The following is a 25,368-nucleotide window of genomic DNA, read 5'->3' as shown; positions in this document are numbered from 1 at the left end:
TGGCAGGAGACTCCCAGGTCAATCCAGGACTTGCTGGAGGGTTTTTATCTTCTGGTTGGCCTTGTGATCCTACAGGTGGAGCTGGTGGAGGCTGCTGGGGAGAGGACGGTTTGGGCCTCTCTGCTAACAGATGAATCCAAGTTGGCGTCACACCGGCTTGTGTCTCCCTCACAATACAGATGAGAACTCTAAAAGACGTCCGACCATCATCATAGAACAGACACACAGCAGTAAATGACTAAATCCCACATCAGATTCATTTGTCTTCACAATGCTTTTCTTCTTCTCACACTGCGTGCCAGTAAACGCAAACCAAAATCTATTTATATACATCCAGTCCTTTGGTTTGCCTCCCTTAGCAGCAGATTCATGTCGGGCGCTTCTGAAACGCTTGAATGCACCAACAGCAGGGCGCACTCGGCTCGGTGGTGGTGTTAGTTGTGAACAGTGTAAAACGATGAATACTTTATTCTCACTGGCTCGACTAAAGCCTCCATCTTTGGCCAGATGAGTTCAGAGCAGACTTTTAGATTGTTGGTCAGACAGAACCTTTAACCGGGTTTGAGCCGACAAAAGAGGACGTGTGTTGTTGTCAGCAGCCTGCGGTCCTTGTTCAGTTACAAACAGTTGCGTAGGCCTCACAAGAATCCTGCTCATTGTGTCACTCTGCAAACACAAACTTTATTTTCATGTGAATTTTGGGTGTGACCTGCATAGTTCGATCTGAAGTATGCACTGGTAATAAAAGACAAAACCGCTGAAAGTGCACGCACAATATTAGCAACATTTAAATTTCTTGAATATCGTGGTTTCCGTAAATGACTTCCTCAGTGCTTTTAGTTGCTTTTTGCACGCACAGCTGATCAGAACCACAGCTTAGACGTGAAGCTTCAGCTACTTCCTGTCCCACTTTCTTGCTGAGCCTCATCACTGAGGTTTCACAGCCGCCAGTGGTGCAGCTTTATTCACAGGTGAATATAAAAAAATGGCACATATGATCTGATTTTGAGTACTAGAAAACATCAAACTAACTCAAATGAATAAAATGAAATAATTATTTAAGTAAACAGTGTAAAATATGACCAACTGTGTCATTATTGGATGCTTTTTAGGTCCCGTTCCAACTCATGGATAATAAAGTTTTTTGTGACAGGAGGATTGGTTGGCATCTGCAGTGATGCGGACGCTGAGCCGATCTGTCGTGGGGAAGAGGGAGCTGAGCCAGAAAGCCAGGCTCTCGATTTACCGGTCGATCTACGTCCCAATCCTCACCTATGGTCATGAGCTTTGGGTAATGACCGAAAGAATGAGATCGCGGATACAAGCAGCCGAAATGAGTTTCCTCCGTAGGGTGGCCGGGCTCAGCCTTAGAGATAGGGTGAGGAGCTCGGACATTCGGGAGGGACTCGGAGTAGAACCGCTGCTCCTCCGGATCGAAAGGAGCCAGTTGAGGTGGTTTGGGCATCTGGTCAGGATGCCTCCTGGACGCCTCCCCGGGGAGGTGTTTCGGGAATGTCCTGCCAGCAGAAGGCCCCCGGGTCGACCCAGGACACGTTGGAGAGGTTACATCTCCAATCTGGTCCGGGAACGCCTTGGGGTCCTGCCGGAGGAGCTGGTGGAGGTGGCCGGGGAGAGGACGGCCTGGAGCTCCCTAATTGGGATGCTGCCCCCGCGACCCGGACCCGGCTAAGCGGAGGAAGACGAAGACGAAGACTAAGTGACTCAATAAAACCAAATGCATGGTTCAGCTGCACTGCCTCACAGGCTTTAGGGCTGCTTCCTGGAACATCTGGCCTCAGAACATTTTTCAGTTTGCTGTAAATTTTGCTCGGTTTACTGACAAAACCACCAAAAGACTCACCTGTTCAGTCGCTCGGATGACGACGCACTCCGCACTGGTGTGCCGGCTTGGTTGCTAGTGGTAGCTGTGGGAACTGGTTCTTCGGGGAGAGCTGGACGCGGTCTGGACTCCCGGTCCTCGCTGGGCTCTGGAATGCTTCCGATGCCTGTGGAGGCGCTGCCCACCGAGTGGTTCCTCCGGTGGCTGAACTCTGACATGCTGGAGGAGCGGGAGTGACTTGTGCTGTAGCCTGTGACAATCAACAAGGTGCTAAGTTTATGCTAACCACTATCTTACATACATACGAACCCTCGATATTATTATTATTATTAATAAAATAAAAACAGCTTTTTACAGCATTTAAATGGTTGAAAAAGATTATTATAGGGATCAAACTAGGGGTGGGCAGTATAAACGGTATACGGTAGAAATTACCGGTATATTAATTTGGCCAACGGTAGAGATTTTCACTATATCGGCCTATCGCGGTAGCGCATGTTGATGACGTCATCAAGCGGCGTCTGTTGAGGCTGAAAGCATGGAGCCTGTGGAGGAGGAGGTTCTCGTAAAGAAGACCGGTGCAACGTCGGTCATTTGGACTTGGTTTGGCTTTAAGGAGTCGGATGTGGAGCAGAACAATATAATCTACAAAGTATGCCGGAAGAAAGTATTAGCGAATAGAGGGAATACATCTCATTTGTTTTACCACCTCAAAACGAAGCACGTTGTGGAATACGAAGAAAGCCAAAAACTGCATCCTCAACAAACGCCCAGTCAGTCGAGTGGTAAGAAAAAAGGTGGTCTTACACACCAGCAGACGGACATTTTACAAGCATTTGCTAAAGGCACTCAGTATGAGAGAAATAATCAACGGTGGATTGATATTACAAACGCCATTACCACGTACCTGTGTAAGGACATGGTGCTGTAACGTGATGAAGGAGCCATTTCTACCCTCTAACAACTGTTCCCTTTTGACACAGTGCCAGAGTGCATGAAACAGCCTCAAGGTCATGCATTCGCTTCTAAACTGTTTACGTTCCAGCAATGAAGACAGAAGAACGAAGAATGAACTCTTTTCTTTTAATTAATCAAAGAACTCTATTTTAATAAAGCTAATCCATCAAAGTGTTAGTCAATAATAAGATGTGACCGACCTGTGAAATTAAAATATTATAATTACTTTATTATGATCTTAGAAATGAGAAGTACTGTGACTATAAGGATTCCAACAGGACTCATTTCACGTAGTGTTATAAAGACATAACACATTCTTTTAACTGATCCAATCAGAATGTTACAGTGCCGTTTCTTACAGTGGAGAAAAGCGGCTTTCGGGACATGATAAGACACTCGATCCACGTTACGAGGTCTTCACTTTATTTTAAAAACTTTTGTGTTTTGTTAACTTTTACTTGTATTTTTATTTAAAATATCCAAATCTTTATTTTTTTATTAAAGAATGGTGTGCTCCATTTTTTGGAAAAAGATCTGTTACACATCTTAAATATTACTCGTAAAGATTTTTGATTTTTGCACAATAAGTTTTCTTAAAATGGCATTTTAGTGTGTTTATTCTGCTGCTGCAGTGTATCTGGTATGTGAGTATGTTTAGAAACAGTCGTTTTTGACATATATACAAAAGAAAGTCATATCGCAATATATACTGTTACCGCACATTTTTCAAATTATATCGCAATATAGATTTTAGGCTACATCGCCCACCCATAGCTCAAACGCAAACCAGGCATGCATGTAGTATAGATTATCGTTTTCATGCAGCAGCATGGCTATTTTGTTGCAAAAATGTAAATGAAATGTTGAATCTATTTCAGTTTATTTTTATAGCGCCAAATCACGGCAGTAGTCGTCTCAAGGTAATTTACAAAGTAAACATTCCAACTGATTTCAGTTCATTAAGCCAATTAGTTAAAAGTTTCCTATATAAACAATCTCAGCAGATTACAACAAATCACTGACTTGTGTTAGTGACTTTCCAGCAATCCTCTTACTAAGCAAGCATGTAGCAGCAGTGGAGAGGAAAACTCCCCTTTAACAGGAAGAACCCTCCAACAGATGCTGCGTCAGTATGAGCAGCCATTTGTCACGACTCGCTGGGGTTGGAGAGGAACGAGCAACAAATCTGCAACACGTGAAAACCACTGATGTAGCAGCTCTGCAAAGAAAAAAACCTGGTGCTGCGTTCGTGTCTGCAGGAGGCCTTTTCAAGCGTCACTAGGAGAAAATTGACCAGAACCTAACGTGTTGTTTGAATAAATGGAATAAAAAGTGACCCGTGGCAGGAAAACCATGTTTCAGCCTTTCACGAACAAACCATTAGAGCCGATCTGTGTGCAGATCCACTTCCTCTAATCATCTATTAGTGTCATCTTATCTGCTGCTGATGGAAACTCGAGCTTTGGGCTGTGAGGGTGGAGTATTTTATTACTTCTATTCTCCTCGGTCATGAGGTTTGTTTTCTCAGTTTGACCTTAAGCATTTTTCTTCTATGAATGTTACTGATGAGAATAAAGGATTTATGTAAGTTGAATATGACCATTCCTCTGTCTGCATCGTTACACAGACGATAATGGAGGATAATAACTTTTAGGATGTGGGATGGCTCTACCTGAGAGTTTGGACTGCTGGCTGGCGTAGCTGGATGTCCGGGAGTGGCCGCAGCCTCCTGGCTCATCTGACACAACGGGACACTTCCCCTCTCGACACTCTCCTGAAGCGCAAAGACGAGTGAAAGACAAATATATTATTATAAACCACAAGTTTGTGCATTTATTGAAAAAACTGAGGTCGGTTGTGAAGGATAAGCAGACAACACACTGAGCTGCAGATACGTGGCAAGACGGGACTTCTGTTAACCCTCTGGAGGCGGGCGTTGCAGATTTGCAACGTTAAAGCCTATCTACCTGGTTACTCCACATACGTATTCATGAGCAATTTTTAACTCAGAAGAACCCCCGAAGGACTTAGTTGTTCGTCCTTTTATCAAAACTTACTTTGAGCCTGAGAGGGTGAAAAGTTGAATTGGAGATGTTTTTCTGGCCATTCAGGGAGCAGCAGAGCGCCACTAATAATCTGGGAAAACCTCACAAACAACAGGGCCGTTTCTCAATACCCATGGACGCTAGCGCGTTCTTGTGTACTTGTCAAGTATGTTCTCGGCAAGAACAGCAGAACGTCCGTCCTACTGAGTACAAGAGGACGGCATTTGGAACAGAACTGTACTCTGTTGCATCACGGGAACAAGCGCTGCTTTATCCTACGGCTTGAAATAAAAATGAAAGTCTAGCTTGTCCCTTAAATAACAAAATAACTATTTTTACATTGGATTTGGATATTTGGTCCACTTTTATGAAAATTGATAAAATGAAGAAAACTATTTTCTTTTTCATCAAAACAGAATTATTTAAGTCACTGCTGCTTTTATTTTGATAGTGGGTTAGCATTTAGCATTTTGACGTATCGTGAAGAGCCAGGGAAAAAAAACAAGCAGCAAATTTTACAGGTACACACAATTAAATACGACATCACTCATATTTATTTATTTAGACTAAATTATTTGCATTTTTATATAGAAACACTACAGTCGTGAGCTCTTTCCTCTGCCATGTTCCGTTTGGGGTATAACGGTTTGTGAGGTAATGCATTATGGGATACCTTGTTGGTCAAAGTCCACAGATTGATGCGTTGATGCATCCTCGTAATTGCCCTGTTATGTACTTTGGATTGGACCAGTACTTGGGCCATTGTTGATGACGTTACACAGGGACGCGAGTACACAAGTTCAGATGAGTACACATATTGAGAAATGGCCCAACTTCCCCAAGCACACACAGACTGCCAATGCAACAGACTGATAACTCTACCAGTTGACAGAAAACAAGCTGCGTTCACTGAAACAGGTCCGTCACCTAAAAAATTCCCAATAAGAACAGAACCAGACTTTAAACAGAACGTATAAATCAAAGATTTTAATCAAATTTGCGAACAGAGCGTAACATTCCCTCCATGACACTAGGCAGCCCAGCTCTGGCTTCACTTCCTGTTCAACTGCTCCAAGCCAAAAATACGTAATACGTGCACACAGAGAGGTGTGCGGGGGGTGGGGAGGGGTGGGGGGTAGATTCAATTCAAATTCAAAAATACTTTATTAATCCCAGAGAGAAATTAGAGTTTCAGTACACACAATTCAGAGATCAGGCATACATGGGCAAAGATACATGACAAGAATTGGTGACTGTGGTCATTCGCAACCCGAGTCGCGCTACCTTAATAGAGATCAGAGGGGTTACATGAGGATTGGTTCAGGTGGAGGAAAAAAGGCACTTCAGAGTCACCCTCCACAGAGAGGGCAGCTTTGCTATGCAAAAAAACACCTCAGACAGAAATGCAACAGACTTCAGACATCACACAACATAGGTGTCTACTAGGTGGGTTGGTGGGTTTGGGACTCTCCACACGTCAGTGCCTGCAGCCACGATAAGCAGCACACGTCACCTCTGTCGTCTGGTCAAGGGAGGGAGGTCGTTGATGTTTGGAGTGTGCAGTGACTCCTGGAACGATTCAGCGGCCTTCACAGCCCGCAGTCCCGCCCCGGCTGGGATAGGGAGACAGAGTTGCCATAGCGATGGCAGCATTCCACATTTCTTCTGAGGGGGGAGTATTCATTGCAGCCTTACAGGCTCAAGGGCACCAGATTCAGATTGGAAATTGTTTTGGGGCCAGACAGAGATAATTTCCTCTCTGACTTAAAGTTCCTTGGTCCTCAACCTCTCAAAATCCCAATAATGGCGTAAATTAATCTATCCCAATCCGTGCTGATTCGTCCACTCGCTCCTTGATGGCATCCATCTTTTGTGCCAACGCATAAATCTCAGCCAAAGATCCAAGCTTACGACTCATCTTGACAATTATATGAGTCTGTGCATTCACAGTGCGGTGTCATCCATCCCTGAGCTCGGGGAGAGCGCCAATATTCCTCGACAGCTTGTTAATTTTCCGGTAAGCCAGGAAGCCTCCTAGGCCAAAGAGCAGGAAACCTGACACCAACACCACGAATATCCAGATGTCTTCAGAATCCTCTACAGACAGCTGAGATAAGCAAATCAGGTTCCACTATTTCCAGGAGTCAGAGGGCAGTTTGGTGGATGACTCATGATCCAATCTTTAAGAACGGGACATTCACAATGATTGGATGAGGTTTTTCCAGGATTGTAAATTTCAGAGGCAATTACAGTTATTCCTTTTTTAGATAAAACATTTCATTTAATGGTTGCCATCAGTTATGTGAAGACCATTTCAAACGATAAGTCAAAAGATGCTTCAAAAAACACCTCCTACCCCACTCTAAAGAATAAAAGCCCTGAGTCCTAAATACTGTGTGAGGTGTCCGTGTGTGTGTAAAGTAACACTGGGATGAACTACGATCAGCTGTTTTTTGGCTTGTAGCTTATTTTTAATCAACTGGGAAAAGACCCAGACAAGTTATTTCCATGCCTCCGACTAACTCATCCTTCAAATCAGCACTCCAGGAGAGAAAATTAAAACCATTGGTAAAATGACTGAATACCTACAGACAAAGATTCATAACCATAAAACATTTGTCTTCTCCTTCCACAGTCTCACAAAACACGATAAAACCACAGCTGTTTCCTAAAAACCAAACCATCCAGATTAAAGCGGAAGCACACCTGCACCCAAAAGGTGCTTCTGGACGAGCGCATCATCACATCAACACATTTTATACACTTGCTGGCACACAACCCCCCAGACAGAGTCCTATTTTTAACCACGTGCGAGCCCGCTGGTCAGAACAGATTGTAGTTCATCTGAAAGAGCAAGTTTAAATTATACATGAAAGAGTTCTACTCTCAAGGATCTGAATGTGTTCTCACACACACACACACACACACACACACACACACACACACACACACACACACACACACACACACACACACACACACACACACACACACACACACACACACACACACAGAGAGAGAGAGAGAGAGAGAGAGAGACATTTGGAGGATGATCATCTACATAAACAGGAACAGGGGTTTTAGAAACTTGCATGAAACTGCAGAGATATGACTCAAAAAGCAAACAGCAGCCACACAGAGCATAATGAGAATTTATTGATTTAAAACACAAGGGAGGAGATTTGGCATGGACGGAGATGACGTGTGCCCACCAACATCCAGCAATGACCATATAGTCCCCACCAATAATTTGACCACCTCGGCTAACAAACAACAAGCCATTGATCATTACCCTAGAGGTTCAGAAAGGGTTGGGGGGGTTGAAGAGGGTCAAATGTGTGTGTCTCACGCTCAAGTAGAGCTGGGCGATATGGCTAAAATCAACCTCGATAACGATAAATGGACGATAACTACAGATACGTGCAGAAACAAACGTTGTCCACTAGATGGGGCTGTCACATGTATTAGATTCAGTCATATTGTTACGTAACTCGGGCTGTGCAGTGGCGCAGTGGTTAGAGCTGTTGCCTTGCAGCGAGAAGGTCCTGGGTTCGATTCCCGGCCTGCATGGAATTTGCATGTTCTCCCTGTGCATGCGTGGGTTCTCTCCGGGTGCTCCGGCTTCTTCCCACAGTCCAAAAACATGACTGTTAGGTTGATTGGTCTGTCTAAATTGTCCTTAGGTGTGTGTGTGTGTGTGTGCATGATTGTTCGTCCTGTGTGTCTCTGTGTTGCGCTGTGATGGACTGACTCTCTGTCCAGGGTGTACCCCGCCTACTTGCCCATTGACTGCTGGAGATAGGCACCAGTCCCCTGCGCGACCCTAAGTGGACAAAGCGGGTTCAGAAGATGGATGGATGGATTGATGTTGCGTGACTCAAGGTGGTACAGCTTCATAAAGGGACATGAGCGTTGCCAACTTACGCACATCTTCATTTTTTATTATCAAATTTATTGACATGGGAAAAATGATCTTGATAATAGTCAGAAATTTTGATAACAATAAATTATCGATTTATCGCCCAGCCCTACGCTCAATGCGTGAGAGTTGGCAGTCTACGCCGCTTGTTAGCAGCGCCAAAGCTCGAAGAAAAACGTTTCAGTTGTATGCTAGACTCCTGTGTTTGCACTGCGACGTGAGGGACCAAAAGCGAGTGAGTATACCCAAGGGTCCTGAGAGGACGACGCTAACTGTATAAAAGCAGCCATGAACTCGAGAGGCTCCACCGTCAATTCATATTACAGCAGTCAAGTTCCCCGACAACCAAACCACACACTTCCAGTCATCACAATAAAAGCGCTGTACACCACATCCTGTCTGACTGAATTATTCAAAATAAGAGTCTACATGGGGATTGAGGCAAAAAGAAAAAAGAAGGAGGTTGAGGACATAAGGAGCTATTTTACAAAGTAACGTGTAAGTCACTTAAAGTTAAGTTTGCTAATGAAATGAGTCAATCACAATAACGGTATTGGCAGAGCTAGGCTTTAGTGCTCAGCATACAGCAGGTAAACATCAATCAATCAAAGCTTTATTTATAAATAAATATAAATGTATAATAAACATCTGTAGCTCATCAGATGATTTACCTTTCTCTGAGAGAGGAGAACTAACCATGTTAATCATGGTTCTCTTTCTCTCTCAGAGTCTAACGTCCATTCAGACTAGGGATGTCCCGTTCCAATATCGATATCGGAAGTAATTCGATATTGGCCCAAAAACACTCTATCGGATTACTTCCGACTGCATCCAAAAACTCCGATATAAGCAGTCTGTTAAGGTTCAAATTTTTGTAACCGATTGTTAAAATAAAATGCTATTTTCTCATAATTACGGTTGCTGACCTTTTTTTCCTCTGATTGAGTAATATCACTTGATCAAGCCTTTCATACACCCACACTACGAAATAGGTAAAAGTATGTGTGACTTGTGCTTGTATCGTATCGGATTGATATCGGTATCGGTCAGTACTGAAGGCTGCAAAATTGGTATAGTATCGGAAGTGAAAAAGTTGTATCGGGACATCCCTGATTCAGATGTTGGTGACACAAGAGCTTTTCAATAACATTTAACATTACAATGAAGTATGTAGAATATTGTATGTGGGGAATCAGTACTTTAGTGTTTAATGATGGATCAAAGAGAAAACAACAACACAAAATAGGAGGGGGGCAGATTTATAAGTCCCCACCAATGTCAATAGCAAATCTACACCAATGGGAAAACCCATTAAATCTTAAAAAAATGATATAAATCAGCAGAATGTGTGAATTATTTTAGCAGCAAATGAAATTTATACAGCAGCAAACTAAAAGGCTGGCAATATTCTTTTTGAAGCGCACTAAATTAATTCCAGACAGATGAAAGTGTAACAAAACCTCAGTAAAATGTGATCTATCAGACATCTTCAGATTCCCAGGAAGGCAACAGGACATGGGCAATGAGTGTGATGCAGGGGGATGATTCTTACCAGAGAAACCTTTCTGGGAGTCTCCCCCCTTCCTCTCCTCCAGCAGGTTCTCTCCATCTCCAGGGACTCCGATCACTGTGGCTGTGGAGGGGGGCCTGCTCACACAGGAGAGAACAAGGTGGTTTTTTATTCTCTTGTAGAAGAAAGCAAATCAGAGTCAGGATGATTAAAGTTTAGAATTAAGTATCAAAAAATCTGTTAAATTCATAAAACCTTTAAAATCAGACCATTAAAGGGACTTTTCGGACTTTTGAATTGTTATGCTCGCGATTGCCCCCTCAGGTCAAAAGCATAACGGCAGCTTCAATAGTAGGCTCGAGCACGAGGCACGCATGCTGTACGTGCACACTCCTTAACGAAAATAAAAGCTGACAGTCCCTTGTGTGTGTGTGTGTGTGTGTGTGTGTGTGTGTGTCTGTGTCTGTGTCTGTGTCTGTGTGTGTGTGTGTGTGTGTGTGTGTGTGTGTGTGTGTGTGTGTGTGTGTGTGTGTGTGTGTGTGTGTGTGTGTGTGTGGCCCGGAGGACAGAGGACAGGAGAACGCGCAGCTAATTATTAAATAATTTGGTTCAGTACCTTTCTCTTCAGCACAGCCGACAAAGGTTTAAGATGGGTCAGTCCTCCTGCATGCTCAGATCATTCCCTTCCCTTGCTTGAAAAATTGTTCCAAAATGAAAGTTGAACCCACATCTTTTTTATCTGTGAATTCAATGCCATTCGGCGAGTCTCAAATAAAAATTTGGGCATCTTACTGTAAAAAAAATACCAATAATGTAAAAAAGAAACTCTAAAACAACTATGTTCACACTCAGAATTGAACCCAAGTCTTCAGCATGAAAGTCAGACATCTTACAAGGTGAGCTACACTCTAGTAACATTCATTGCATCTGTAACTTTTATATCCTTGATGACACCTGAAACAACGTCAAACCAAAGAACGGTTCGGAGCGAAAATGGCTATTTTGTTGCTAATTTGCAGGAAATATCTAGAAGAAAGTTCTACAGAAAGTAGCTAAGGGTCCTCAGAAATGTAGCTAGGTTCATCACTAGACGTTAGGAACAGCGACAAAGTCGCTGAGTTGGCACTGCCTCTCTCTCTGCTGCTAAAGCTACGGATAGCAAATGCTACGGGCTATGCCTGAGCGTGAACGCGCATGAAGCAGCCTGCTCGACCCGAGCATCTCTCTTTTTCTGTGATTTTACAGAAAAACAGGCAATCACAGTAAAAATGCCAGGGCTCATTCTACAGGACCAGGGCATTGCAGGAGAATGTATGAAGAAGACATTTATTATTTCTATACATGATTTGGCCGTCAAACCTCCATAATGCCCCTTTAAAGCTGAGAATGAGAATCAGCTAACACACACACACACACACACACACACACACACACACACACACACACACACACACACACACACACAACTTTTTAGGTCAGATCATGAGTAAAGAAGCCTTTCTCATTTTAACAACTCACTTTTTACTGACTGAATATTTCCACTAGCAAACCAGAACCACTAGATTTATCCAAATGATAAAAATAGTCTCAGCTTTTGATCTTACTGTCCAAAGTCTCACCACAGGAAAACACTCGCATCAATCTACAAACTCTGTCAAACAACAGAAAACAAAGTTGACGCCATCCTGTTTGCAACTTTCAAAAATGAGAATCGAGGTAAATAAATGATGGACTCGTGTGTCGTACAGCCATTTTTGTAACAATGGCACTTAAACATGGTTGCATTATATTGTTTTAAATATGTGACAAGCCTGTAAATCAAATCACAGAATTGAAATGCAGAATAAAATACTTTAACTGTGAGAAGTTAGAGATTTATGAAACCTACGTTTTGAAACATGGATCTCCCGACATCAGCTGTGTGCCGATGATAACCTGTTTAAAAAGAATCAAAGCATTTAAATGAAAGGAGAAAGGAAGCTGGGTGTTGATCTGATTACCTGGATGATTGTTGTTTTTTTATTATAAAACATTTCTAGTGCACATTTCACTTTAGTGAAGTTATAAAAAGACTTTATCAACATCATGGTATTTCCTGGTTGAAACGACTCAGAACCCGGCGTTACCTTGAGAATGGAGTTATCCTGACGAGTGTTTTTGGTATCGTAGCCTTCCAGCAGACACCTCCGAGTGGTGTTTCCTGAGCCGGCAAACTCCGCTAAATTCAGATCTGCAAAACCAAGCTGAAGGAGACGGAACAACCTTTTAAAACTACTTCTTCTCAGCAGACCAGTCTTTTCTCTTTTTTCTTTTATTCCTCTATAAGTAAGGGTTCAGTGAACAATTAAAAAACACATGAGATAAAGAGGCAAACTTCAGGCCATGAAGACCATCTGTTAGCTCCAGTCCAATGTCTGAGGTTGGTAGGGGAGGCGGTCAAGAGTTACCTTTGCATATGCCTTTCCACCCTTGAGCTCCTGACAAGAAGAAAAAAAAAACATTTCTTAAAGGCTCAGCAGTAAAGAGGATGTTTAAAGTGAAGCAGGAGCATTTTACTACATTGTTTGAAAAGCTCTTAACTTACCGATGGCAACCAATAAAAGTTTTTGTCAGAGAAAGGATTCATTTGCATCTCCTCTTAAATGTACAATCCCAGAAAAACCTCATCCATTCATTATGGACGTCCCATTCTTAATGAACGGATCCTGATTCTTCCACCAAACTGCCCTCTAGACCTCCCCCCACCCCCGCTCATACCCCTTTAGGTTTACGACTCGCATGTTCTTGGCTCAAAGCAGCTGAATAGGAAGCGAAGCCAGAGTCGGGCTGCCTAATTGAACAGACGGAATGTTCCGTTCGGTTTGGTCAGCGGTCTGTATTTGTGTAGCGCCTTCTTAGGGTTCTACAGCCCCCCAAGGCGCTTCACAACACAACCAGTCATTCACCCATTCAGTACTGGTGGGTATGAGCTACGGTGTAGCCACAGCTGCCCTGGGGCACACTGACAAAGGCGACCACCACCAGCAGGCAAGACGGGTTAAGTGTCTTGCCCAAGGACACAAGAGCAGCTCTCTGGTCGGAGCCGGGATCGAACCTGCAACCTTCCGATTACTGAAAAACCCCACTGTACCTCCTGAGCTGCTACTGCTGAGTCATTTGTACATTTAAGTTAAGGAGCTGTTTCACATGTTCTGTTCTTTTTGGGGAACGTTTTGGTGGATTGGACGAATGTATCGACCATCAGTGATTGACCGAGCCCTTCGCAGGTCCCTTTTGTTTTTACAAGCCTTTTTATGCCTATGCAGATGGAACATTACAAACTTGAAAGTCGAATTAGCATCTTTTATGCAACACTCTTGTTTACATACGTGTTGAGCATCACTAGAAAGCTGGGACTGCAGTGATTCCATTGGTTTATGCCAGTCAATAATTCACTATAACTGTGTACACAGTAATAAACACCTTTGTCAAAATGCTTTGAAATAATGTCTAACTCCTTGTTGAAAGTCTGAGGGTGGGGTGGGTTCTGGAAGTTTTTTACCCGTTTGTGGTTTTTTACCAGATTGTTGGTGGCACTCAGCTGCTGTCATTTTGAAGTTAAAAATAAACCAAAAAAGCTTAAAATCTGCCTTTTTTCACCATAAAAACACAAACCCACCCTAGCTAGTATATCAAATTACTACACGGTTACACAGCTGCACTATGCTAGGAATTATGGAACAAAAGGTGCCAACAACAGGTCTAAATGGTATGTTTTTATGGTTGTTTGAAAATATCTGTTGTGTATGGAGATGTACTACTTTTTGCAACTGTCAGATTTTATGAGTCCAGGGAAGAGCCTGAACAAATGGGGTTGGAAATTTGAATTGCAATTTCTTCAAAAAGTAGCTTGCTGAAAGATCTTTTTCTGAGAATGTACGCTCTACCTTAAAGCTGCTTTCCGGAGTTTTCCCCTTTCAGTATTTGTCAGAAATCTGTAAAAGTGATTATCTTATCATGTACTGTGATAAAATGTAAGCAATACGTCTTTATTTAACTTTTTTGCTAAGCACACCCCCTGCCCCGCAGAGCTTCGTGCAATAGGAAACTGAGCGTTGACCAGAACTAACCAATAGTGTTAGACTACCGGTTACTTGCTTCAAATTTAAGGAGTACCTCTGCTGATGCAGAGTTGATGAACTTTTCACGAACAAGTAAGTCTCTAAAATATAAATATATGAGAACACAACATGAGAATAATACTCGTAGAAAAAAATCCAGAAAGAAGCTTTAAATTTAAGCAAGATTAATTAAAAATGCAGATTCCATAAAAACATATCAAACAAATTCATGGACAAAGGCCTACTCATTATGTGTTTTTAAATGCTGTCTGTAAAATGAAAGTCACATTCAAAACACTGCATTGATAAATCTATTCAACTTCTGTATTTGCTAAATGTAAGTTTGGGTTTCACGTGGAACTCACGTTGCACCAAAAACAAGAAACTCATTTTTGATGCACAATTTTAAAGACTCATATCACACATAATCTCCATCTGTAGTCACAGTTTACCTTTCTGACAGACACACGACACACACAGGGGTCCAGGACACCGGTTCCTGCACTGGCGCTCATCTTGCATGGGAAGGTGAACTGCTTCCTCCACCGAACACAGTTGGCCTGCACTTGCTCCCTGGAACAAGAAGTCACCAAGAATTACAACCACCTCAAAGGTCAGGCATTAGGAGAGGGTAGAAATGATCTGCATGGGTTGAACGCAGGGTTCTTAAAGAGCAAGTCACATCAAAATCAACTTTTTTTTAGCTGATAACAAGTATAAATGAGTGTCTAATAGTGTTGTAGACTTGTTGTATAGTCATAATTTTAGCATTTTGATGCATTTTGAATAGCTGCGCTGCTCTGGGCGGCTGCATGTTGGAGTAGCTCTGTTGACTATATGTAAGTTTTGCCTTTTCTTGGGCATTTTTTCTTCTAGTTTCTCAAGAAAAAATGTATTTTTTGGACACTTTACTTTTCTGTTTCTGGTGCTATGAAGCTTGGAGGATTTTTACTGCTATTTTATAGCTTTTTTCACTTTTTGAGCATTTGTTATGATGCGTAACCACGGCAACTAGCTGTTTACAATCGGTAGCAGCTGATTAACATTGGAAAGGCTGAAATAATACCTCAACTGAAGCCACAAATCCCAAATGAGCTAAAATGCAAGAAGCCTGGGTGCAGAGCGGGAGCAAAACGGAGACAGAGAAAGAGGAAATTCAAACCATCTCTTCCATCGATCATAATGGGCAACATGAGATCACTGGTCAACAAGATGGAGGAACTCCAAGCCCTTTCAAGGACTCAGCCAGAGTTTCGGCAGTTTCGGAATCGCTGGATGAGATAATGCAAAGAAGGATTCTCCAGAGAATCAAGAAGATTATGGACAACCCTGAGCATTCTCTTCACAAGACTGTCCAACAACAGAAGAGTGTCTTCAGTCAGAGGCTTCTTCAGTTTCACTGCAACACTGACCGCTACTGGAGATCCTTCCTGCCAACAGCCATTGTGATATACAACAACTCTTTGATGACTTGATTATTATTATTTTTATTCTGAGCTACTACAGCAATCAATTTCCCTCTGGAATTAATATAGTATTTTTGAATTGAATTGAATTTCTTTGAAAACTTTAAATTCTGTCTAAAAACGTCAGTCTAGCGCCCTCTTCAGCTCAAAAGTATAGAACAAGTTTATTTTGAGCCATTTTTAGCCAATGGCTAACGAGAACGTCGCTACGTATCTAAGGAAAGTACTACGTAGCAGCTCTGTGGCTGTAGGTTATAGAAGCATCGCGTCTCAACCAGCCTTGAAGCAGTCAGGGCTCGGATTAGCCGCAAGTGAGTTGTGCTGTAGTTAGCATTAACATTGTGTCAGAGTCCCAGAAAAGCTTCTAGTATTATAATTATTTAGTTGTAGTAGCTTGGCTATTAGATTGTAGTTTAGTGTTATTTTTAACATGCAACTCTTTCACCAATTCGATGGGAGTTTGAACCGGTGTTAGAGCAAAATCTGTGACCTAGCGTAATCTGTGACTGTGGGGGGCGCTAATAACTTTCTCATTTTATGGGTCTTACAACAACAGAAGAAGAACAGCGCTTATGTAAACTGCGTAACAATTGTTCCAGCGGAGATTTTGGGCTTCACGGTTTCTTCTAGCATTTGATAAATGTTGCATTGACTGAAAATGTAATTTATGTTGAATACAAAACTATCTGCTGAACTTTCTAACGGATCGCGGGTGTTGTTGGATGTTCAAAATGCTTTTTTCTTTATTTTCTCCTGCATCCTTACAGCAGCCTGGACTCACTGTTCGTTTTTATTGGTAGAAAATTCTGTCACCCTGGTGTAAATCCATAATAGTCATATGAGTGTAATAAAACAGTATAATTTGGTTCTTCTACCTCCTAAACATAACCTGGACTCAGCTGACTCTACTTACAACCCTCAAATAATAAGCTGGTCACCATATTTGAATAGGGAGAAAATTTTGTGACCTTAAATCTATAATATTCATGTAAAAGTTGGATAAAACCGTTTAATTTGGTTCTTCTGTCTCCTAAACATAGTCTGGACGTATTTGACTCTACTTAAGACTCTCCTGTAACAAATAACAAGCTGGTCACCATTTTTTACATCCAGCACCTTCCTCAGTAGAAATGAATCTGGGGGCAAAAGGAGACCCATCCAAAATGGCGGCCGGCCACTATGGCAGCGCCAGTCCACTGGGTGTCTACGTATATATGTCTGTGGTAGACCTGCAGTTTATAGACTTGAGCAATGGCAGATCCACCGAAGGAACGGCATTTAGTACGGACTCTGGCCTAGCCGTGTTGCTAATGAATAGGTAAGCAATAAATTATTTCACCGGGGTAATTGTGTTTGGTCGGGCATAAAGTTGTTATAAAGTCCTGATAAAACTTTATCCAACGCTGAAACACCGCTTAATGTGTTTGTTTGGGAACGAGTTGGAAAACAGCCAACAAACTTGCCCTTTTTTGACTGTGACGTTATTATGCTAGCCTTGAGAGGGCGACAGAGAGCATAAAGCCGCAAAGTTCAGGAGTGTGTCTTTTAACTCCCCGTGACATCATAACTCTTTAACTGTACAACAGAGAAAAATTACGTCAGATTATATCAAAGAGACATTTGATAAAAGATCAGAGACATGATAAAACTATTTGAAGTAACACTAAATAGTTTTTAACACTTTAAGCTATTCCTTTAAAAGTGGGTTTATGTGCACTCTGCTCTTTATCTGCTTTACGGCTGTTAGCTGTTATGCTAGCAGTCAGCATTTTCAGTTTGCCGATCGTCAATAAAAAAAAAACACAAGAAGAAAAAAAAAGAAGTTTGTTTCTCTGTTTGCATCATGGCTGAGCTTGGAAGTAAAAGTAAGAGAGTAATGTCTTTGGAGGCAAAGCAAAGAGCTAAAACCAAAGCGAACATCGCCTACACTAGTTTGAAGGAGCTAAAGGAGGCTACAAAATCACAGACTGCTGGTGACCTGGTTTTGTTGCTACTGGACTTATAAGTAATACTTTTTGTTCAACAGTGTGGATCTTTTTTCTTTGTGGTTTATTATACTACTAGTTATTTCAAGTGAGATGTAGTAGTGTGAAACGTGTGGGCAACAACATAAGCTGTTCAGAGATAACCAAGTTGAACGTTTAATAAAAGATTGATTGTGTCACCATCACACAAGTCAGATCTATTGTGCAGGATTAGATGTTAATCTCCCTTCCTATACTCATACTTGAGGCACTGATAAAAAACAACCCCTGAAACTGAGTGAGTACTCAACTAAAACATCTCCCAGCTCATCCCTTCTCAAAGGTACTTACTTAAAAAGCAGAATTATTGTATATAGATTCATGTTTGGGTCACAACGACAGCAGTGGTATGCGTCAACGTGACTGCTAGAAGACATTTCCATTCTCCTCCATCTGGAGGTTAAACTGCACGTGAGTCGTAGCCTCCTCTCAGCCAAAATGAAAGAGAAAGGCTTGTGTGCGTGGGCTGAATTACGATCCCACAGATGGCCTCACTTTCGCTGGTGTCCTCTTGTCTCCCACTCACTCACCATACCAACTCCAATCTGTTCATCTAGGCTTACACGAAATACATTAGAGCTGAATTTACGCTTTGCTTAAAAAAAGCTTCTGCATAAATTTGAAGAAGACGAACAAGCCAAAAGAAACTGAGTTTTAATAAACTGACTTTGCACTCACTTAAAAACAGCTCACATAAGAGGTAGAGGTAAGGCTAAAACAGAAGTTGCACACACTCACATACACACACACACACACACACACACAGCCAGTTTAAAGGGACAGGCGTAACGGCAGCTTCAATAGTAGACTCATGCACGAGGCGCGCATGCTGTTCGTGCACACTCCTTAACGAAAATAACAGCTGAGACAGTCCCGTGTGTGTGTGTGTGTGTGTGTGTGTGTGTGTGTGTGTGTGTGTGTGTGTGCGTGCGTGTGTGTCCCGGAGGACAGAGGACAGGAGAATGCGCAGCTAATTAATTAAGTAATGTGGTTCTGTACCTTTCTCTTCAGCACAGCCGACAAAGGTTTAAGATGGGTCAGTCCTCCTGCATGCTCAGATCATTCCCTTCCCTTGCTTGAAAAATTGTTCCAAAATGAAAGTTGAACCCACATCTTTTTTATCTGTGAATTCAATGCCGTTCGGCGAGTCTCAAATAAAAATTTGGGCATCTTACTGTAAAAAAATATACCATTAATGTAAAAAATAAACTCTAAAACAACTATGTTCACATCCAGAATCAAACCCAGGTCTTCTGCATGAGAGTCAGACATCTCACTAGGTGAGCTAAGCACCAGTGACGTCCTTTGTATCTGTAACTTTTATATCCTTGATGACAGCTGAAACAACGTCAAACCAAAGAATGGTTCAGAGCGAAAATGGCAATTTTGTTGCTAATTTGCAGGAAATATCTAGAAGAAAGTTCTACAGAAAGTAGCTAAGTGTCCTCAGAAATGTAGATAGATTTGTCACTAGGTATTAGGAACAGCGACAAAGTCGCTGAGTTGGCACTGCCTCTCTCTCTGCTGCTAAAGCTACGGATAGCAAATGCTACGGGCGATGCCTGAGCGTGAACGCGCATGAAGCAGCCTGCTCGACCCGAGCATCTCTCTTTTTCTGTGATTTTACAGAAAAACAGGCAATCACAGTAAAAATGCCAGGGCTCATTCTACAGGACCAGGGCACTGCAGGAGAATGTATGAAGAAGACATTTATTATTTCTATACATGTTTTGGCCGTCAAACCTCCATAATGTGCCTTTAAGGTGCAAAAATGTAAAAGTATTGTGTAAACATGGTAATAAGACAAGCCTAACCAACAAACTGAAATATAAAGTTAACACAAATGTAAACAAATTGAGGTAAAGCGGTATAATGTGGTTACGGCAGCCTTACGCCTCGTTTAAAATGAAAAAAAAAAAAAACCAGCAGATTTGTAACAAAAGCTGACTTTATCTGAAGCTTAATAAATTTCTGAAAGCGAACTCCGAGCCAGATGGACACCACTTCGGGAAATCTTGCTCTGGTTCCTGCACAATGGCTCGCGGCACAACCCTGTTAGTCAAGTACCAGCTGAGGCCATCCTCCTCATCCCGCTGCGTGGTTCAGATGTCCTGTTAAACTACAGCTGTCCTCCGTTTAAAGGCAGCTGCTGTACAACAATTCCACATGAAACAGTGGAAGAACTTTTATTTTTTCCATGAATTTTTACGAGGCAACGTTGAAAATATCAGATGTTGTCTCTGAAACGGTTTAAAAATGAATATGAATGAAGATTTTGGGGAGCAGAGACAGTGAAACAGAGTTGATAAAAGCTAGCTACACAAAAAGAAAGGAAACGATGCAAAAGTGCCCTGATGCTACAAGGACGTAAAAAAGCAAAACTCAGAGAGGAGGAATCTCTCGCGATGTAACCAAATTGGCTCCCACTACCAGCTTACATGGAGCAATCGCTGGCTGATCGTTAGCCACGGCTGGAGAAGGAGGGTTGGTGAGTGGGGGACACGCTGTGGACTAGGGATGTCCCGATCCGATCACATGATCGGAAATCGCCCCGATCAAGTGGTTTCAGACTGATCGGGACTCGGGCTTTACTTTCCGATCCAAGCCCTTATCCAGGCTCGGATACTGGGTTCAAATTACAGGAGAGCAACTTGGTTCTCTTTTAAGGTTGTCAGGCTCCCCTGATGCCCTTAACTTACACACCCAGAAGGAGCACAAAAAAAGATCCAGTTTCTACCTATATTATATTATTTATATGGACTCAGCGTAGCGGGGATTCTTCTGAGCAGAGATGCAGAGAGCGGCAGGCAGACCGCTGATTATTCATGAACTCCAGCTGCGTTCTGCACACGGCCACAGTAACATTTTCTAAGTTTCTAAGTGGCGTCACAAAAAAATATATAATTAACACACAGTCATTCGTATCCGTTCATTTTCTCTCTGGTAAGTTATGTCTGTATTTGAGCATGACGTGTGGACGCGCTCGCGCTGCAGCGCTCGTCGCTGGCGCAGCCGGGCAGCGCGGCGCACACGGGCAGCGCGGCGCACACTCCGCTTTTTTTGCGGTCAATAGATCAATTTGATCTGCTGGTTAAAAAGTTTCTTGTGAGGTGAAAAAGAAGGAAGCAGGCTGGAGTTTTTCTGGAGGACTGGGAGATGCAGGAAGATCAGAGACAGACAGGACAGGAAGACAGGAAAATAAAAACCAAGAAAACAAAACAAAGTTCTTAAAAAATTAAATGTAGGTAGATTTATCTCACTACACGTTTCTACCTGTATGAAGCAATAATTTATCACCATGTAGTATTTATATAGTTGATACAATTCAGATCATCTTCAAAACTCCGTCCCATGCGCAGGGACGTATCTAAGCATTTTGGGGGCCGAGGCAAAATAGACCCCTGCCAGTTATTTTAAGTTGAAGTGCTTTCTGTTTTATATTAGACTTTTTATATTTGCAATAAAGTCCAAAAGTGAAGAATTTATGTTATTTATTACTTGATTTTTCAAGCTGCCTCACAGAAATGATCCGTTGTTAGAAATTAAAATAAAAAGGTAATTAAATAAAAAATAAGGAACATTCTGGAACTGTTTCTTCCTTTTCTTTATTTTTTATGTATCGAAAGTATCGGATCGGGACTCGGTATCGGCAGATTCTCAAAATCAAATGACTTGGACTCGAGGGCAAAAAACCTGATCGGGACTTCCCTACTGTGGACATCAAGTAAACAACGCTGACTTAGCCACCAGCTAATCATGGCGCACAGCTAGCGTGGAGGAGATGGGCGAAACGAGCTACTAGTCAGCCACAGCTGGAGCTGGGGAGATGCTGTGTACGCTGCGCGTTAACTCCCACGGATTACCAGCAAAAGGAGACCCAGGTTTAAAGGTAACGTTTGAGAAGAAGCCCTCTGAGTCGGAGCGTCTCTGTAATGCGTGGAGAACTACATCGCTGTTAGTAGAGTGTTGTGGAGATAAAGAAAACCACGCTGATTAGCCACTGGCTAGCGCACGAGCACTGGAGCGTGTTGGGAGAGACGGCAGGCTGCGGGAAGAGAGGAGACTTGAGTAGAAGGACTTTGGTACAGACACGTTGGGACCGGATCGGGAGTTCTGGTTCTACGAAAAGATGGATGAACAACTTGAGGTGAGTTTGGGAGTCAGAGACACTAATCAGAGGCTGGCTTCCAGATAATGACTGGCGGGGATCTGAACATATGCGGCTTCCATGTGTTGGACATGATGAGGAACTGACAAATTTTATGTCTTTTGATTTAATTGTCTTTAATTCAAACTAACAAGTAGATCAACGGTGTAGCTATTCTTTTCTATTTCTTAGTTGAATTAGCAGACTTCATGCTTCCAGGGCACACTGCTGCCCTCTGCTGGTTCTTTCAGGTTACAGTCATAGTCCAAACGGTAACGTGGAGCTCGTATGTCCCTAAACAGCTACTGTATTTTAAGATTGTGGATGACCATGGAGCCTCGACCACAGATTATGTGTATAAAAATGTATAATTTCAAGTTCAGAGGAATATTAAGAATTGATTAGGGATGAGCCGGATACTCGTCTGAAATGAGTATCCGGTACGGATAAAGCATTTTTGACGAATACGAGCATGAAACGAGTAAAACTCGTAAATATCCGTAATCGGGCTGAAGGAAAATCCTCATTGGGTAACTGACTGTCTTCACGCTCTGTGACTGGCCAGTCACATTGAGCGACCGCCGCTCCCTACACACAAAACTCTGCAGCCGGAAGCTCAGTCCGTCCGGCCCATCCATCCACGCACGCGCGCACACACACGCACACACACACACACACACCGACAGTAACGGAACTCTCTGTGCTTGCTTCACTGTTGCTCACGTTTCTTCAATACTCCCTAAGCTTTCTTCAGCTCGCCTCTTTTTCGGTTTAATATTTAAAGTGACTTTTTCGTAACGTACGTGGTGCATTTGACAAGACAGAACTGAAAACGGCTCGTGCTGCGTTGGTCACTGCCTCCGCTCCTGTTTTTATTTTATTTTATTTTATTCTCTCTCTCTCTCTCTCTCTCTCTCTCTCTCTCTCTCTCTCTCTCTCTCTCTCTCTCTCTCTCTCTCTCTCTCTCTCTCTCTCTCTCTCTCTCTCTCTCTCTCTCTCTCTCTCTCTCTCTCTCTCTCTCTCTCTCTCTCTCTCTCTCTCTCTCTCTCTCTCTCTCCTTAAATATTAATGTTCTGATTGTATTGAAAAACTTGTTCTGTAACAGTTTCTTTACTATTGTGATCAAAAACATTCAATCTCAATTCTGAGGCTGCTCTGTAAATAGTTTGCAAATAAACAATACACATAGCAACTTCTGATCAATCCATATCAATTTCAGACTTAAAATAATGTATTGATGTAAACCACACCCACTTCCGGGTTAGGTCACGCCCACTCAGAATACAGACACAGATAACTTAGATGGTTGAACAGATACAGATACAGATGGTGGTGTACTCGCTCATCCCTGATGTTGGTGAGAAATAATAGTGAAAAAGGACAAGTTTGTGAACAGGAAACACAGGATTTGATAGTAAACAGCAAAAAATATCACACACTGGGGCTTTAAAGCTTATCATCAGAGTTCAAGAAAACAAAAACCTCTTAGTCTTAATTTTATTTTATTGTCATTATCCTGCAATAAAACTAAATGTCCAAACTAAGTTCAAACTATTGCAGCTATTATAAAACAATTGATAGCCTTTTTCAAATCTTCCAGCACTAACTTTTTATTTTTATTTTACATTGCCTGAACAGCTTTATTTGCAGCAAACATGATATTTATTATAATTAAACATGCAGCAGGGCTTACAGTTTCACTCTACAACAATGCTTCGCCTTGTGTCCCCTTGTTAGAATCTGCTTTTATGAGCGACAGCACAGAAAAGGACGGACTTTGGTCGTGTCATCCTGGCAGCAACAACAACACGAGCATGACTCAGTTACTCCAGGGTCACAATGAATAATGAGCGTAGGTAGTTTCCTCAGCGGGGAATTTGCATGAATATCATCTTGCAATTTCTTGCAACAAGCACATTTACAGTATGTGAACAGGGACGGGTGAGGATGCTGCTCAGCTTCAGCTGATAAAATCATTTTATATCTGCTGCGTCTTATCTTGTAAAAAAAAAGTATGCATTTTTTGTAATCATTTTACATCTTTAAAATTATTTTAAATATGCTTGTAGTTAGTTTTTAAGATAAGGAAAAAAGTGACTTGAGCAAGAAAAAGCTCAAGAACTACTTCTACTGAAGTGACCATTCAATTTTTTTTTACATATTTTACAATTTATTTTCTTACTTTTTGCTGGCAAATGTCACTAATAATAGATGTAAAGCATTGAACGGACAAATATGAAGACAAGATGAGGCAACACAAATTTTCATTAAATAAAAATGAAGCATTAAGGGGTCCAATCTTTGCAAGCAGTAATATTTGCCATTCTCAAAATCTATGACCACAGCTAAATATGCATTATCAGTCAAACTGTTGTTATTTAAATATAGTCTTGATTTGTTAATGTAACTAACACATTGGTGTATTAATATTTCAGTTTTTTAAATTGACAGAAACTAAAAGGCAGATAATAAATTAGACTGTGGTGTGTTCACATTTGTGAGATAATAACAATGATGATGAACAAACACAAAGCCTAAAATAAGTAGTTTAGCTTCCGAATAAAGTAGAAACACATCCAGATGTTGGCTTTAATAACTGCTAACCTGTAGCATTGTGGTCATTTTGGTCGTAAATAAAAGTTAATGTCAATAGTTTTGTCTGAGTAATCCAAAACAGGCTTTAAACTTACAAATGACCACTGGGCTCTGATAAAAACAACAATGAGCTCATTTTAAAATGTTGTTGTAGCCGTTCAGCTAGTTAGCAATTAACTAGCCGTTTTTAAACAGGTGAAACCCATAAAACGGATGTAACCAGATGACAGAACACAGTTAATTAAGATTTCGTGGCTTCATTAAAGATTTGTTTTACCTAGAAGACTCCTCGGAGAACCCGCCATCAAGCAACCTGACTTTACAGAAGAGGACACCGTTAACGAAAGGGACCGAGGACAGCTCGTCCAGCTCAAAATCCACCCTGAACTTAAATTTCTTCTTTTTCATCATCATCAAATCCATACACGGTCTCTGTGTTCCGAAGGAGAGGTTCTGGTTCCGCGCGGCTTTGACATTACAGCTCCATTGTGTGAGCTTCTGGGAGGATGGCGATGGTGAAGCTACGGATAACAACAGAGCGTCAGCGGTGAAAGCTAGCTAAAGTCTAAGCAAGGGTACTTCCTGGCAGGGATTTCAAAATAAAAGCTTGACTTAAACCTTGGAAGTACCCGTTATATATATATATATATATATATATATATATATATATATATATATATATATATATATATATATATATATATATATATATATATATATATATATATTTCCTTTTTCATGTGGAGATACATTTCTGTAGTACTT

The 25,368-nt window shown here is 41.8% G+C and overlaps 1 protein-coding gene across 1 annotated transcript in view; it reads right to left on the bottom strand.

Annotated features, from left to right (window-relative positions):
• The window catches only part of fam102bb (family with sequence similarity 102 member Bb), a 29,437-nt gene extending 4,290 nt beyond the window's left edge, over nt 1-25,147 (bottom strand). Inside the window, exons 1-8 of the mRNA XM_070554296.1 lie at nt 24,881-25,147; nt 14,824-14,944; nt 12,719-12,748; nt 12,398-12,514; nt 12,160-12,206; nt 10,314-10,408; nt 4,470-4,571; nt 1,862-2,090 (exon numbers count right to left, since the gene is read on the bottom strand). Coding sequence (XP_070410397.1) covers nt 1,862-2,090; nt 4,470-4,571; nt 10,314-10,408; nt 12,160-12,206; nt 12,398-12,514; nt 12,719-12,748; nt 14,824-14,944; nt 24,881-25,026 — 887 coding nt within the window. The 5' untranslated portion in view covers nt 25,027-25,147. The remainder of the gene's footprint in view (nt 1-1,861; nt 2,091-4,469; nt 4,572-10,313; nt 10,409-12,159; nt 12,207-12,397; nt 12,515-12,718; nt 12,749-14,823; nt 14,945-24,880) is intronic.
• Between the last annotated feature and the right edge of the window lie 221 nt (nt 25,148-25,368).

This window comes from Nothobranchius furzeri, chromosome 8 (genome assembly GCF_043380555.1).
Source record: "Nothobranchius furzeri strain GRZ-AD chromosome 8, NfurGRZ-RIMD1, whole genome shotgun sequence".
In the NCBI taxonomy this organism is placed as follows: Eukaryota; Metazoa; Chordata; class Actinopteri; order Cyprinodontiformes; family Nothobranchiidae; genus Nothobranchius; species Nothobranchius furzeri.
This window is presented reverse-complemented; position numbering and strand designations above follow the sequence as displayed.